This window comes from Condylura cristata, unplaced genomic scaffold (assembly GCF_000260355.1).
Source record: "Condylura cristata isolate star-nosed mole 26May11 unplaced genomic scaffold, ConCri1.0 scaffold00017, whole genome shotgun sequence".
Classification (NCBI taxonomy): Eukaryota; Metazoa; Chordata; class Mammalia; order Eulipotyphla; family Talpidae; genus Condylura; species Condylura cristata.
Window position 1 is genome coordinate 28,334,271 of NW_004567118.1, and position 17,558 is coordinate 28,351,828.

Below are 17,558 nucleotides of genomic sequence, written 5' to 3' on the forward strand. Positions count from 1 at the left end.
TTTTTTTTTTTTTTTTTAATTTCTTAGCCAAAAGCAGTATCTTGGGAACCAGGTATTGAACGCCTGACCCATTCATATACTACAGCTTATCTGACCATGTGTCTTTTGTGGTTGCAATCTATGAGGTAGATTTTAGAACAATGAAGGGCATTATTACCCCTGCCCTCTGAGATGTAGACAGAAATGAGGTAAACTTCAGTCTGACTTGCAGCTTTCTTCCTCAGTTTTCTCCTTCCATATTTTCCCGCTAACCCGTGTCCGGCTGCCCCCAGACACTGGAGAGCCTTTGGCAGCCATTGGTGAGGTGTAAGTTTTGTAAGAAAAGGTAGAATTGGGGGCTGCAATGAGTGATTCTGTTTTCCTATCAGGATGTGTTTACAGGTAGCAATCTATAGATTCCTTACCTGTATTTTGTGCTTCCCACTGAATAGAGACATTATCTAATTATAGAAACTCAGAGAGGAAATGCTTGCAGACTTGCAGAATTCCTTCAGCATTTCCTAGCCTGTTTATCTGTACTGGGTCTACAGTCCAGCCTTCACACACCGCACTGACTGCACAGCCCTGCTGTAGGCTTGCCTGTCCAGGGATAGGTGCGAGGAGCACGTTTGACCACTTTTATCAAAATAGAGTAAGAACAATGTTACCCACCAGGGTTTGATTTTGTAATAGGGTGGTCCCAGGAAAAGGGGAGGTGCCAGGTTGTCTGCTGAGTAGGGAGCAGGAGACGCTAGAGAGGAGACTAAACAAGGAAGGAAGAGGCTAGAAAGCCAGAGGAGGCCTGGAGGAGGCACATGGAGCAGAGACATGTGACAAAGCTGCATTTGATTCTTGGTCTTGGACTGGTTGAGACAGATGTGGGCAAGAGACCCACAGGGAGGTTAACAGTGGCGGTTTTTAAACTTGATAATGATTTTGCTCTTTCTATCCTAGGTGAAATGGGCCCCTTACGTCCCCTTCTTATGGGTCCCCACTAGGAGGTGCCTTGTGGACCTCCAGTGGTTCTGCTTTGGGCCTGTTTGGCTGGGCATTTAACAAAGATGGGATGGGTAACTTGGGATGCCTGATTTGAAAACTATGTCTTTTCCCTTCTCTGTATTTCACACTAATTAAAGTTCCTTTCCATTAAAGATCTTATGCACTAGAATATTTTTTGTCTTGATGCAGTGGATGATAGAACCAATTTAGATTGGACAAGTTTGGGGGCTCCCACCCTGCCTTGTAATAATTTAGCTGTGCTATTATCTACTATGGAGTAATCCGTGCTCTTCTGCCAATACAACTTTTAGCAGAAAGTCTTCTCATCCATCAATTTAGTGCACAGTTACTCAGTTTAATCTAACTGACAAGATCTCAGAGGTCACTGAGTGCGCTAGTCTTTTGAGGGGTTGGGGGCGCAGGTGAAGTGGCAGTGCCATGTGTGTCTGATTTGAGGGCTGTTTCATACGTGAAGTCAGTGGCAAGCACAGAAGTTTGAAGATGTTCCTAAATGGACAATTTACCACTGTTCACCCTTGATGTAGAAATCTGTGGGATAGGGAAGCTTTTTCTCTCCTTATAGCCACATAAATGGGGAAACAGAAAATTCTAGTTACCTGTGAATGTATGGATATTTGATTTATGAATATAGTTTGCCCATGAAGGTGTACGATACCTTGAGGTATACTATATCTTGTGTTAAGATAGTTTGCTAAGGTTTTGGCATTTTCTCAAGGTCAAACCAGGAGAAATAAGATTTTGGGGTGGCAGCCCTGCCCTAGAGATTCATAGTGCCCTACTTTTTGCTAAAATATATTTTAGGATCTCTACAAGCTACACAGACTACTTGCTGCTTATTGAGGTGAATACACGGAAAAAATGAAAGATTGCATTTTCATGTAAATGTGCCGTCTAGGATATTTTCATGAATAGCAATGAAGTCAGCAAGTTATTTATGATTTGAGTCATTGTAATATTTTGCTATAACAGAATTTGAATTTTGTTTTTCTTAATGGTAATTACCTGTTAGTAATTTGTATTTGAAGTAAATTATATCTCCAAAATCTATATTGGTAGTAAAACTATACAGTTGTGTGGATTTGGGGCAGTAAAAGCCACTAATACTTACGTCTAGTAAAGTGTGCTTTAACTTACTGCAGCCTTGTCCTGATTTGCCAATTGCAGTATAATATTATGAAAAAAAAACTCCAACAGTGTACTGTTACTCTTAAATTTCATCCTGCATTTACATGGGGTGATTGTTTAACACTGATGTGATAAAATGCTCACATCTGGAGTTGGGAATGTGCCCTTCTGATTCAATGTAAATGTATTTTATAAAGAACTTTGTCCAAACATGCATATTCTCTAAACTGTAATGTTTGCATGGGATCTGCCCTGGACTAGTTACTTTGGTAGCCCTATTTCGAAGTTTACTTGTGATGTCAAATGTCTTTCCCACTAACTGAAGTGTTTGTGTATTTGCTCTTCTGTCCTTCTGTTTTTGCTGTTTCTCTGCTTTAGAGATTCAGAATATTCAGAGAGCTTCTTTCTATGACAGTGTTTCTGGTCTTCATGAGCCACCAGGTGAATGTATAAAGCCTGTAGGTCTTCCAAAACAGAAGGGCTTTAAGCCCACAGGAAGAACTTGTGGGGGGATGGCAGGGTGGCCCTGGGAGGGCAGGGTAGCTGGGGGTGGGGCTGGGGCTGGTCTCTGGGTTTCTGTTTGTGTTTTGCTCATAGACCTGCATGGACCTTTCATTTCATGCTCAGTTTTATTACACTTCAAGGCAACTGTGAGTGCATAAACAATTCAATTGCTGCCGCCTACACATTGCTTCTTACTTTATGCTGGCACCTATAGCACTGCATATTGAAAGGTATGTCACTGCTTTTTCCAGTAGCGCCATTTTGATACACAGTCCTCTAAGGGAATTGTTAGGAATTGATCTGCTAAATAACGTCTCATTTGTCTTTGAGTTAGCTTTAAATTTTCTACTCTAAGGAACTCCTAGGAGTTTTTTCTTTCTTTAAGTCATTAACATTTTGTGAACGAATAACTACACATTTATCTCACATGTGTTGGTCTTATCATTATGCCTTTTGTTTGGAATTTATGTGCATATCTGGCTATTTGGCTTTTTTTTTTTTTTAACGAGATGATAAAACCACCCAGAAGGCTTGATATGTGCAAGTTGAAATTTAAAAAAGGGGGTATTATTAGAATTTGTGCTTGAACCACCTCCAGTTGAGCTCCAAATGTGTGGGTCTGTGGTCTGAATTGTTAGCCCTGTTTCAAAAATACAGCCTAACCTTGTTTAACCACCCAAAGCCCAGTCGTAAATGAAGATTATTAAATTACCCAGCCTTCCAGTTGCTTAAAGACATTGCTAAGTATAAAAATTTTAAGATAAATTTAAATTTATCTTATAAAATTCCAAGTATAATTTTTGGAACATGATTATGGTGAGATTCAAATCCATCTTGCAAGTTTAAAAATCTGTATTTTGGAGGAACATGCCTGTATTAACCCAAGTTAAAATTCCTGCCACCAACACTAGTTTACAAACTATGAAAGAAGATTCAAGCTTTGTGGTAGAGGCAGGTGGGGGAAAGACAATTCCATATGTTGGAATGGATATTCCACAGAAGAACTCCAAAAGAGGAAATCTTCTAACTCTGTCATCTTTGACTAAGCACTAGCAAGTTGAGGAGTTAGAGAAAAGAAAAAGTTTAGGGGATAGTTTTAAGCTCATTATCTTTGTGGACCTTGTACTTTTGCATTTTCACCCAAAGTAGAGTGCCCTTTCAAATAATTCCCTTGGATTACTAATCTCTTAAGAATCCCAGACTGATCTTTTGAGAGCAGGGATTCCACCTATTTTACTCACCATCCATTCCTCAAAACCTGGTGCAAAGTAGATACAACAATAATGATTGAGGGAAGGATTCCATACCCAGTCTTCAGACATAGCAGCTGTGTCTACCACCCCTGCATTGCCTTTCCCTCTCCCACAGTGTAGGTGCACTTTCCAGTGAGACCAGGATCTTTGGGTGTATGGACTTGTGTTTTTCTGTACCAACCGGATCAAGTATAGAGCCATTGCTGGCTACATTGCTCACCTCACCAAATTCTTAACCTTGGCACTGAAAATGTGCCTGCTCTGTCTCTTGGTGAAGTATTTGGTTGGCATGATCAACTGAACCAAGTTACCAGGCTTCCATCTACCATCACTAAATATGGTCTTTGGAGTTCATTATAACAATCTTACAGGAATGTGTTTTTCACCTCAGTATGTGTTAAGGAACTCAAACCTCACGGGGTTGGGGGGAACAAATTTCAGTGATTTGTCAGACTGGATCTGAAGGAATTTCTGGGTGTCTAAATTATGATTGCCTGTAACATGCTAATATGTAATGATTACCTCTGAAAGAAAGGACACAAAGCTAATATGAACCCTATGCTTCTAAGTACATGTTAGGAAAATAGCATTATGAAGAAGATGCAGCCTGGGCAGGGTAAAAAAATGATTGGGGTGAAAAGAGGTTTCTAAATGTACCAAAGGAGAGGTGCACAAGAGGACGGGCCAATTCCTAGAGGCCAAATAAGGTTACTTAAGTTTCTGCTATAAATCAAAGGGCTGCTGTCTTCTGTGTATATTTTGAAAGTTTGGAGTTCTGAGATAAACTAGTAATGGAGGATGCAAACATAGTGAACCGGCAGAGATTGTAATCTCAATGCTACAGGCAGTCTTGGACTAACAGGGTCTGTGATAATAGGGGCCGTCTACAGCCATCTTGTGTGGAGGGCAATTGTGTCTAAGTGTCACTTGTCCTGATGCGCTTTCCTTCCGACAGTCTCTTCCACAGTGTAGTAGCACTGTTTAGTTCTCTGAATCTCTAAGAGCTGAGCAGCAGCTGACTCACCTGGAAGGGGCTACCAGAGCGCTGTGAAAAGTTCATGAAGCAAGTGTTGTGTTAGGAAGAGCTCCTCCCACCCTTTCAGTCTTATCTGGCATTGGGGCTGTTGTAAAAAATTGAAGGCAGAACCACCAAAGAGCCACTGTTCAGCCGTGTAGAAGTGCTTCCCATGTCACAAGCTCTTGATATTCTCTGTCATCTTCCTATAGCCTATGAATTGAATTCTTACCTATCTCCTTGCCTTGGGCATGCTTCATATGGAAAAATGTCAGTGTTCTGACTTCAAAACCTGTTGATCGGTTCTTTTTTTTTTTTTTGGTCCAGGAAGTCGTTAAGGGAGTTTCCCTTACAGTATCATGGCTGCTAAAATGGTTATCATTTAATCTCCATACAGATTCTATCCATTGGTAATAAATAATCTGTACTTTTAGTGACATCTGAAGTTTAAGTTCTGACACAGTTTGTGTGTTTCATTAACGTGTCATCGTTTTCAGCAGATAAAGGTTTGTTGTTGTAGATATTCTGCTCCTTCGTAGTTTTAAAATCTTGAGTATTAAGAATTGGGAGCTCAAGAAGAAGCAGCTTTTGTTTTGGGTACTGTGACTTGAGCTCCTGAGGTCAAGTGCAGACAGTGGCATTTGTTCACAGGGTGACTGTATCAGACAGGCAGCTTGCACCTGCAGCTTGCGCCCAGGCAGTACCCAGACCAGTGTGTGTGGCGTCACACCTGCCCTGGCTGCTGCTGCAGTGGTTATTTCACTGTTGTTGCTGCTGCTGTTGTACTTAAGAAAAAATAAAAAAGCAATAAATGTTTATTTCTTGGAGTTATTTAGCGCAAGTCCTCTTTTATCCAGTTTGCCCCAAGGCCAAGCTGGTAGGCAGTCATGCTGTGCTGCCAATTTCCACGAAGATTAAGTATGCATGGCCTGCCTGCCCAGGAGAGAACAAGAGCAGAAGTACAATAGAGACTCTACAGGGGTGACTGGGGGGCTTCCTGTTTGCCCAAAAAGGTTCCTGCAGGGAGCATTCAAATTCAGCTTAACACTAATGCTGGAGAGAAGGAAGATTGCTTTCTTTTCTTCTTAAGTCACATGCTGCCCTGTCAACCTCAGAACTTCCTGGAATTTTTCTAAATGTTTGTAAGTGTTCTAGAACTTAACAGATTTATTCTACTCCTTCATTAAAACCTGTTATTGTTTTCTAATAGGAATATTATAAAATACCCCACTTGATGTTAAGATTGTTTCTGGTGGTTTATGACAGTTAAATATTTGTCTCTCAAATCTACTTTTAACTCTTAGTAGCATTTTAGAGTTAATGGGGACAAAATATTTTTTATGAGTATTGAGAGCCTGTTACAGGCATATTAGATATGGATACTAGAGGCCTTCATAGGCTAATTGGATGTAGTTCTTATCACTATCCAGCTATTAAAGTTAACATTAAAATAAGTTCCCTCCCCCTTTTATTGGTTTCTAGCTAAATAGAGTGCGTTTCTGAAAACTTGGCTTAAATGTTTTGTGTTATTCAGTAGTGCTAGTATTTTGCCCCTTGCACAGATTGGAAGAATATAAAAATGCCACGTATTTCTTGATCCCTGAGACTGTCCCTTAGAAGAAGGGCCAACTAAGAATTTTGGCACTAGATACCATTCTGTCTAAAAATCTGCTGATGGCAGTTTCATGAGATAGATAATTACAACTTACATTTTTACAGAAAACAGATATGCAGAATTCATCTATTTGTGACTGTCCAAAATAAGTTTTTATAGTTAGTAGTGGAAGCAGTAGATAAAATACTTTCAGTTGTTCCCCAGAGACCCTAACCAGGCTTTTCTGGTTCTACTCCTGGGCTTGGTTATTTGGGCCATATCATGCACACTGTAGGAGAAGAGAATATTGTCTCAGAGTAAATAATTTGCTTAGTTTTGTCCTTCAGAAATACCTGTTACCCATTATACAGGGACACAAGACATACATGGAAAGAACTGTGTCATCAGAGGGCTGCAGGATGAGCGGGAGGGCAAAGCTGGAGGAAGGGATGAGCAGGATCCAGGTGAGAAGTTACAGCTAGGATAGTGGGGAGCAGGAGGTGGGGCAAAGGCTAGCTTGCCCAGTTTGCTTCAGCAGCTGGAAGCGAGCACTGCTGACTTCTGGTTTCTGGCTTGAGTAACCAAGGGTCACATCTGCATGGGAGACACAGGTGGAGAAGCAAGACGGAGCGAGGGCATAGAGAATGCACTCCGGTTTAGATCACTGACCTGTTCTGCCTGCCTTGGCCACTTTTTTTTTTTTTTTTAAGATTTATTTATTTATTCATACAGAACTGGGGTACAGAGTAGAGATGCGGAGGGTGAGAGAATTCACCAGGGACAGAGTGAGGAGCAGAACAGGCAGATCAACAAAGTACACTGCTGAGGGGAGCAGCGGGCAGGTAAGGAGAGGTCTGCCATGCCATGTGGTCACCTCCGGGGCAGATGGGAATTGAACTCATGCGGGAGTGGCTTTAGATTCTCAGTGCTGTGCTTTAACCCGCTGCGCCACCAGGGAGGGCCACCTTGGCCACTTTTTATCCTCATTATCCACTCTTTCCAGTTTCAAGCGGTTGGCCTCAGCCCCTCATCCCTTTTCACTCATCATTTAAGTGGCTCGTGCTGTCCTATGACTTTAAATATGCTCTGTAAGTCAGCAACTCCCAAGTACGCCCTTCAAACACAGATTTCTCTTCTCAGCATATTGGAATGCTCAGCTGTCCACTTGGCATCTCATCATTACCCAGTGTCTCAGAATATGTGTCCTACCTTCCCACCCACAAAACCCACTTCTCTCATCTCCTCAGTGGCACCACCAGCCACCCAATTGCTCAAGCCAAAATCCTGGGAGTTATTCTTGGTATGTCTCTCTGCCTTATTTTTCATATCAAGTTAATCATAAAAGTCAGTTCTTCCAACAAAATGTCCTGAACCTTCCTTCTCTATCCATCTTCTCTATAATCTTGCTAGTACAGGTTACTGTCATCTTATCTCTCAGACCCCAGAATACTGTGGTGGTTACCTGTCCAGTCTCCACAGTATGCATATTCTGCTTACTCAGAATGCTTCATTGGCACTCACTGCTTTTCCTATTTTCTGTGCCTAGTCTTGTGCTGTGCTCGTTTGGAATAGCCTTCTCTCCACTTAGCCCTCCTTAAGCTTTCCACCCATCTTTATATAGCATCTGGTTCTTTTAACGTATTTCTTGGTGCTTGTAATCATAGATTAATTTAATGTGTGTATCAAGCATGTTATATGCCATCATGCTAAGAGTGAAGGGTATGATGTCAGGTAAAAGCAGACATGATAAGTAGATAGTAGATCACCCAGGAAGAGACTGTAATTTGAGAAAAGCAGGTCAAGCAGGGTATGTCTATACTTAATAACTGGAACAGATTTCACATGGGTTGAATTTGGAGTCCTGGGAGTGCCATGATATAAAAGAAGTAGACAGATACTGGAGTAGCCGGGGAAGAGAGGAGGTGGAAAGTCCCAGAGAAGACAGGATTCATAAAAGAATCCAGGCGTGATCAAGACTTTAGAATGCTGCTTTGGTGGCCAACAAGTAGATGTACCAGGACCAGGTTAAATAAGCACTGGATGGTGTCTTTTATTAGCCGTTGGTCTTTATGCCTGGAGAATATCAGGCAGGGTGGGGGTGGGTATGCCAGGAGTCCATTAGTTGCACCAGGAGAAACTGGTGAGAAAGAACAAAGAATGGCAAGGTATAGACTAATCCAGAAAGAAGCTTACCTTGGAGGAGACAGTGAAACAAGCAGTTTCAGGAATAAAGGAGTGTTATCGTTTCAGAATGCATGCTGGGGTGAGGCTGTTTTCTGCTGAAGCAAGTGAAAAGGGCAGATTGATGGTCCTTGTGGATGGTAGAGCAACTCCGGAGCACAAGCAGGACGGAGTACCACTGGCTGGCCTAAGCCCTGAGTCTGGTGGCTTTGCTTAGGAGAAACCATAGTATGGCGTAGATGCGTGGGCCTGTAAATAAATCCAGTTTTATTCACTCTTCTCCCAAGTTTCACTTAAGACCTACTTAATTTGAACAGCTACATTATCTCCTGGGTTATGGTTTCCTTGTCCATGAAAATCTCATTGGAAAATGAGAATTGAATGAAATCTTGCTGATGCAGCAAGTTTGCACAGTGCCACATCCTCGTACTTTGGTCCTGAGGAACAAAGGGAAGAAATGGAGATGTCTTTTAAGGTTGATTAGGGCATTGGGGAGGAGGTAGTTCAATTAATAATTAGGTTACTTCAAAAATATTTCAGTAATGGTTTCGTTTGGCATCTTTTTTAATGAGCGCATGCTATGTATTCAATATTTTGCTGGTAGTTGAGGCACTAAGCTGGACTGCATTTTATAGTGCCAACATTGAAATTTTAGGTCCATGAGAATAATGTAAATGTCAGCTGCTTTGATAAGAACAGAATGTCTGAGAAGTTTAACCATTGTTAAACTGGCATAGGCACTGATTCTTTTCAGGAGATTCCTTCTTGCACTTTAATACGAGTTATTCATGCTTTGAGTGAGCTAAAGTTTACTCATTCTTTTTTTGATGTAATCCAGTCTGAGCTGATGTAATCCAATCTCTGCATTTGTTCCTGAAACTTGAATGAACTTTCTTCCTGAAACTCTAATGACTAAAGAGGTGACTCCGGTCCCCATTCCCCAAGCAATACCTGGATTCATGCAATTTTATATCTTTATAAGCCATTCCTGTTTTGAGACTTTCCACAGTAATAGCTTGTGTATCAATAATGCCAGCCAGTGATTTCTCCTTTACCAAATAATTGTAACAGACAAAATGTTACCAAAAACAGTAAATTCCTGGAACTAGCGCAGTGAAAGGCATCTTCTGGTGTGCCGTCTGAAGTATGGAGTTGTCAGAACACTACAGTATCTCCCCTAGAAGTGTGTGGCTGCTAGACCCACGGCTTGTGCAGTGTCTAGATATGCTGACTGCCTTACCTATATGGCACCTTTTATCATTTGTTCCACAAAGCTTGTGCTGCTGCACTCTCACTGTGTCTTTTCTTTCCCTCCTGAAGTGTCAGATTTGGCTTAATTTCATTTTTATTTTCATTTCACCAGTGGACCGGATTGTGGGTCTGGATCAAGTCACCGGTATGACTGAGACAGCTTTTGGCTCTGCATATAAAACCAAAAAGGGCATGTTTCGAACTGTTGGGCAACTCTACAAAGAATCTCTCACCAAGCTAATGGCAACTCTCCGAAACACCAACCCTAACTTTGTTCGCTGCATCATTCCAAATCACGAAAAGCGCGTATGTATTAAGCAAAATGCTTGCTGGTGTTTCAAATTGATCTAGGTTAGGTACAGAGATTAAAATATAAAACTGTTGTTTGCTTGATTAGGCTGGAAAATTGGATCCTCACCTAGTGCTAGATCAGCTTCGCTGTAATGGTGTCCTAGAGGGGATCAGAATCTGTCGCCAGGGGTTCCCCAACCGGATCGTCTTCCAAGAGTTCAGACAGAGGTATTGTTTTTTTTTTTTTCTTAAGTATCAGAGCTCATCTTACTGTACTTCAGTGAGGGAAAGAGGATAGTTCCTTATTCTGCAGGTAGTTTGAGTTTTCATATAGGAAAGAGATATAGAGGCTGTGTGACTACTGTGGATGTGTCTAAAACTGTTTACTGTCTTTAGGAGGAACCTGAAGTCAGTTGTGAGAAAATCTAAAAGCTGAGAACTTAACAGTGTACTCACTATAACAGTTCTGTCTGAAGGTTAAACATAATTTTTTAAACTTTTTTTTAAATACATGAGTGATATATATTCCTATTAGGAAATTTTGAAGATGCAAAAGAAGTAAAAAGAAATAAAAATCATTCAGAAATAATGCCTGATTTTTTCCCATCATGAATATGTCCGTGCAGACACAAAGTGTGCACAGGTATATTTTCCACTGTGTGTGCAGGTGTTTACTTACACGAGGGAAGGGAGAATCAAGAAAAAGACAAGGGAATGAAAATGGTTAAAAACACAGGATGAACAAGGGTTATTTTTTAATTTATTATTTTCTTTCACAGTTAATCTAGCTTATCTTTTTCCCGCTTTCCTCCTAGCAATAAGGTAGGTTTCCAAGTAGGACGGCATTTGTGGTTCCAGAAAATAGACAGGGCTATAGGTCTCCCTGTTCCAGATGGAATCCAGCTGAAAGAAAGACTATTCCTTGTGGGTTTGGAGAAAAGCCTTTATTGTGGCCCCCTTGTATGACACAATTTGGCAGAATCTCACTTTTTATTGATAGCCGGAAAAGGCGCTGTGGGTTTGGTTCCTGGCCACTGCAATTAAACAAATCGCACAATAAAGTCACATTGTTTTGATTTCTTTGTATATAAAAGTTGTGTTTACACTACATTGTACCTCATTCAGTGTGCAGTAAAACAGTGTACAGACCTCAACTAAATGTGGCACGTGAAGCAAGCACACGCTGTAGGGGAAACGGTGTCAGTGGCTTCCCTGACACAGGGCTGCCACAGGCCTTCGTTTGTGAGAAATGCAGTGTGTGCAGAAACGCAGTGTGATGTGCAGTCAGAGAAGGAAGGCCTGTAGCTGGCGTCCGGGACAGTCCCTAAGACTCGTCGTCCAATATAGCCAGTCTATTTGCTCAGAGTTATTGGAGGTTAGCCTACCTACAGTCAGGCGCACAGATCCTCAGCATAGAGCTCAGTGGACATTTGTAAACCTTAGACAGTGTAATGCAGAACGTTACCCTGATACTTTATGTTCTAAAGAGAGGCTTCTGAGCATGCTCTTACACCCTTCCCTGTAACTGGTAGGCGCCTGCAAACTGACAGTGGATGTGTGCAAAGAGCTGGGTTCTCCTGCTGGTAACATTTTATGAGAGATGAAGAAAGATGAAGAAAGACATGTTTTTAAAGTACTGTGCTATTCTCGTTCTTTGCCACAATAAATCTAGTCTTTGACCTGAGAGAACTAATCTCATTTTCATTTTACTTTTTTTAAGAAATAGAAACTAAAAAAAGAAAGAAATAGAAACTGAATCTGTGGAAAACCTGAGCTCATCATTTGGTCATTTCTCTTACTCTTAATTTGACATTCCTCTCATATTGCTGCCTCTTAGAGAAAGCAAAAGTCACAGAAGGTCAATGTTTTTACAAAGATTCTTTGACTTCTTTTTTACAGATATGAGATCCTAACTCCAAATGCTATTCCTAAAGGTTTTATGGATGGCAAACAGGCTTGTGAACGAATGGTAAACTTTCCTTGATTTTTCTGGTTCGTGGAATATAGTTGTCACTGTTCCTGTAGCAAAAGTAAATGATGTTTTTCTCTCTTAGATCCGGGCTTTAGAATTGGACCCAAACCTTTATAGAATTGGACAAAGCAAGATATTTTTCAGAGCTGGAGTTTTGGCACATTTAGAAGAAGAAAGAGACTTAAAAATTACCGATATCATTATCTTCTTCCAGGCTGTTTGCAGAGGTTACCTAGCCAGAAAGTAAGTGAGTAATGATATACTAAATGCTTACTAAGTAAGTGCTTCTCAGTGGTACAGTTTCCTCAAGAGGGTTTTCAACTGGATAAGGTGATGTGTGTGTGCGCGCGCATGCATGCATGCACCACGCAACAGAATACTGAATAAAAAGGGAATCATGGGAAATTAGGAATGGGTGATACCCTTAGTGATTCACACAAAGAAACATTTGGCAAGAAGCAGCAGAAAACAGGTTATTACATACTAATGCTTAAAACATGCTTAATAAGACGAACCTGTGTCAGCAAAAACCACCCTGCACCCTGAATGCAGAGTGCCTGAGGGACACAGGGAGCCAGCACGGCCACTGCCCGCTGACCCAGCCACAGGGACACAACAGCTACCACAAGTGTAGGCATGAAGAATATAAATTGTGAACACCTGTGCATCTTTTCATTGAAGTCTGAGCACCACAAAATTTTCATCAAGTTAGTAACCCAAAACAAAGATATTATGCTCACATTCTCTCACCTTAAAGACTTCATCCTAAGACATCTGCTGTGTTAGCAACATATCTTGTGGCCCTTCGCCTAGTGATTTTAGTCACACTCTGTATGATAGGATGGGATTTAAAATTAGATGTAAGACAAATTACTCAAAAGGAACAGGTTATAGCATGAAAAAAGAGAGTAGTGCCAATAGTAGTTAAGACAGAGACCTAAGTGGAAATCGACAGATTTGAGATTGACGGGGGCAAGACAAAAAGGACAAAAACAAAGGTGCTTGGCAACTTCTACTTCAGACACTTGGAAGACAGGAGCTGGACTTTAGGTGCAGGTCACAGCTGCCCAGGGGAGGCCTGGAGGATGGGTGCTGGGGCATCTTAGGGACTCAGTAAATATTAGTTGTGATTTCTAACCAGTTGACTGTGGTGGAGAAGGAAAATCAGCTGCCTCATTCAGCTGAACAATGTAACTGGCACATCTTGTCTTAATTCTGACAGTTTTATCTCTCAGAGGGCAAAGGATGCAACTAGGGCGATATTCTTTTTAATAAGATTTGGTGAGTCTTTATAGCTTTCTTGAAGGAGATTGCAGTAACTGAAAGGCAAATGCTTTATAGTTTCAAAAAGCATATTTGAATCAATTATTTTTTGTAGTGGGAACTATTTTAAATTAACAGACCAGGCTTTCTTAGCTGGAGAATAAATTAGAAGACTTGGTAGTAAAAATAAAATCACTTAACAAGGCATTGGGCTGGAGGAAAATTCTGAGAAGCAAGGAATTATTATTTGGCAGTAGGGATGTTCTAAATTCCTGCAAGGAAATGTGGTAGGCAAGGAAGCAGAAGGGTAAAAAATGTCACTGGTACTCTAAATCTGCGACTTTCAGGGATCCTAACAAACTGATATTTGCTGGAGTGAAAGAATAGTTCTAATGTTTTTTTCTCTATCCCATCTCCTTCAGTTGCTTCTATGGCTACTCCTGCAGTTACAGAAAAAAACACCAAAAACTCAAGGAAATAATGACAGGTCTAGAAAGTGCCCAGTTGTTTGTTTATTCAACAAACATTTTGAAGTGGCCTTGAGTATCAGCCACCGGCTTTTATGTGGAGACTACAGAAGTAACTGGGCCATGACCTCTGCTCTTCAGGAACCGAGAGCCTGTTGGGAAGATTCCCGCGAGGGTTTTAACACGGGGTGGGAATGGCCTGGCTGAGATGAAGGCTGTTCCAAGGTCAGCTGGGTGCTCTGAAATCCAGGGGACCAGAATGTTCAAGAAGTGTGTGCTTTGCACAGGTGTGCCATGGAAAAGGCACAATGGATTTGTCTGAGTGAAAGCACTGCGACCTTCAGAGCCTAGAAGCCCTTTCTTGATAGCTAACATGTGATTTCAGTAGTGGTGGGGCATTACTGCTCTGGTTGCTAGACATCAGAGAATAAGATAATAAAACAACTGTGGATTCTGAAAATGTGCGAGAAAGAAATCGTCTGTATACTAGTGAGCGAACTTTAGGGTTTGGAGTTTGTATTGGTAGGAAAAGGTGGGGAGGTAGGGGCTGCAGAAAGAGCTCTGTTCCTGAAGGAGAATAAGAGAGTAGGCGTGGGTCTCAGTCCGTGTGCAGGATTGAGAAGGCAGCATAGTGAGTGGGGAAAGCCCAGGCATGCTGGAGCAGATGAGGGTTCACAAAGCAGCTCTCTGAGTCTAAAGGAATGTCTCCTGACTTCTCGAAGCCCTTATCTGTGAACAGCAGACATTAACACAGTGAACTCTAGGTCCATTCCAGCTTGAGTGCTTCCCTGTATTATGGCATAGTGGAGGGGAAGAGGAGGGGGATTATCTCAACAGTAAGGAGAAATGCTTCCTCTGTGACAGATCAAAAGAAGACAGTAGTTAATAAGGAAGCAATAAGAGGCTCCTGCAGAGGCATTTGAGACACCGCCTGCTACATTATTTTCATCACATCAGAAAAGTAGGGATATGTTCACAGCCAGGATGTACACACATACGTGTGTATTGGCAAATGAAGAAGAAAACTCAGAGCGCATCTGTGAAGAAAGTGTCAGGCATCTGTGACAGGTGCTTATGGGTGGCCAGGTCGGCCTATGTGTTGGCACAGATGCAAGCAGGCGGTCCCGTTTCCTCATGCATTTCCCCCAGGACTTGATTGATGTGCCCAGTTCCTATCCTAGCCAGTAAGAATTTGTGCCTTAGGAAGTCTCCTTATGACAATAGCTCATACGTTTTTCTTTACATAGTAAGTTTTTATCCTAGCCAGTTCCTGTCCTAGCCAGTAAGAATTTGTGCCTTAGGAAGTTTCCTTATGACAATAGCTCATATGTTTTTCTTTACATAGTAAGTTTTTATCACTGTTCTTCAGGGCCTTTGCCAAGAAGCAGCAACAGCTCAGTGCCTTAAAGGTCTTGCAGCGGAACTGTGCGGCCTATCTGAAGTTACGGCACTGGCAGTGGTGGCGAGTCTTCACCAAGGTGGGCTTGGCGCATGTCTTTCTGAAGAGCAGCTTTTGACCAGTAAGAAGCCACAGGAAAGAGACGTGCTGGTAAACTGTTTCATTTTCTTACAGGTGAAACCACTCCTGCAAGTTACTCGCCAAGAGGAAGAACTTCAGGCCAAAGATGAAGAACTGTTGAAGGTGAAAGAGAAGCAGACAAAGGTGGAAGGGGAGCTTGAAGAGATGGAGCGGAAGCATCAGCAGGTCTGTGCTCTGTGCGCACACCCCACAGGGCCCACACCACAGGCTGTCTCCCACCCCCGTCTCCTATCGCTTCAATTGGGAAGAGCTGTACCTTCCATATCATCTTACTTCTCTGTATTTTTTACTTAACAAGCACCTACATTTTGAGAACAGATAACAGATAGCGACAGTATGTCATGCATTTTGGCATATGGCACTTGGCATTATGTTGACTAAAGTCAGCCATTCTTTTGCTTTTCATTTTTGCCTCTGTTGATATTTGGATTTATATGCAGGTGGCGATGTGTTTAACACCAGTTTCCCATGAGGTTCCCAGTACTGTCACCTTTCTAAACTGCTTATGAGGGAAGTAGGGAAAAATGCAGGGTTGAGGTGTTACATAGCCACTGCATACAGTGGTCTTGAGTCAGCACCCTTTTCCAAGGCAGTTAGGTTCCTTGCATAAAGCAAAGGCTCAGGAAATGTTTGTAGATGATAATAGCATTGTGTAGTGTTCAAGGCCAAAAAGATTAACTCAAAGACCAGAATATCACTTAATACCAGTCAGTTTTCAGTAGTTTCCATGAACTTCATTGCATTTTTATATTTTCCATCTATAAAAACTACCTTAATAGAAGAACAGAAGTTCTTAAAATAGCATATATTTAATATTCATTATTCAGGTTAACTTGAGGCATCAGGAACAACCAAAAATGTTTTCACCTGGCTTGGCTCATTGTTCAATAATGAAGATATATTTGAAAGTCTTGCCATTGATGTTACATATTTTTAACTCTTTTGAGACTCACGGACCATTGAAATCATGGTGATTATATATCTTATGTATACTCTGGGGCAAATCATAATGCTGAGTTTGTGATTGCAGCTTTTAGAAGAGAAGAATATCCTTGCAGAGCAGTTACAAGCAGAGACTGAGCTCTTTGCTGAAGCAGAAGAGATGAGAGCAAGACTTGCTGCTAAAAAGCAGGAGTTAGAAGAGATTCTACATGACTTGGAGTCTAGAGTTGAAGAAGAGGAAGAAAGAAACCAAATCCTCCAAAATGAGAAGAAAAAAATGCAAGCACATATTCAGGTATCTGTAACAGTTTTTATTTAGAATTATATGTTGGATTTTTAAAGTAGAGCTGTTGAGTACATCAAAGCTGTGTGTTGGATTCTTATGTCCACTGAGGAGCACAAGGAACCCTGGTTAAAGTACCCGCCTCAGAAAGATGAGCCTAGGTGGAGGCATATGTGTAACCAGTTTTCTTCTGACATACGTTTGATGCTTTGAATAGGAATTTTTTTTAATGTTCTGATGTGACATCTTAATGTATGTAAAGTGATTCAAAGTCAGAAAACCCTCAGGGTCTGTAACTTTCTGTAGAAGGCCTAAGTTTTTCTTTATGTCGTGATTTATAATTTTCTTGCTCCCTCCATTCATCAAATAGACATCTACTAGTGTGTCTGGTTCATAAGAAATGCTTAGTCCTGACACTGAAGTTGGGGGCGTGGCGGGGGGGGGAGTATAATAAAAATCTTGGCCCTTTCTCCGGGTAGTTACTGTCTTATTGAGAGACAAGCTGTACTCATACAAAACATAATTGTGTATGTGGTAAATACCCAAACTAATGGTAGAGACTGTAGTTACTCTGCCTATACCCCAGGGCACACCCAACCTCTTTTGCTCCTTGTCTCCCGCCCCAACCTGCTTATGTCCTTGGTGTCTATATCTGACAACAGTACTTCTTAGATGCAATACCAAGCTTTCTTTTTCCATGTCTCTCAGTTCTTTTTCCTCACCCAAAGCACACACAGTTTAGCTATTTCTAAAAACCACAGAAGGTGCATGCTGATTTCTTTGGTAATTCCCCATACAATAAGTCATCTGAATACTTTCCATTTTAGCACAACCAACTTTCTAATAATATTCCTTAATAGGTCAGCAGAATATTACAA

General features: G+C 41.4%; 1 protein-coding gene across 7 annotated transcripts in view; it reads left to right on the forward strand.

Moving 5' to 3' along the window:
- Positions 1–17,558, forward strand: part of MYH10 (myosin, heavy chain 10, non-muscle) — a 130,013-nt gene that overhangs the window by 81,980 nt on the left and 30,475 nt on the right. For 4 of the 7 annotated variants that reach the window (XM_012726193.1, XM_012726194.1, XM_004684603.2 and 1 more), the window contains 7 exons: positions 10,035–10,228; positions 10,320–10,441; positions 12,113–12,182; positions 12,268–12,428; positions 15,285–15,393; positions 15,489–15,620; positions 16,486–16,692. In XM_012726193.1, the coding sequence (XP_012581647.1) occupies positions 10,035–10,228; positions 10,320–10,441; positions 12,113–12,182; positions 12,268–12,428; positions 15,285–15,393; positions 15,489–15,620; positions 16,486–16,692 (995 nt within the window). Of the gene's footprint in view, positions 1–2,502; positions 2,566–10,034; positions 10,229–10,319; positions 10,442–12,112; positions 12,183–12,267; positions 12,429–15,284; positions 15,394–15,488; positions 15,621–16,485; positions 16,693–17,558 lie in introns of all 7 variants that reach the window. The other 3 variants (XM_012726191.1, XM_012726192.1, XM_004684602.2) reach the window with 1 other exon arrangement.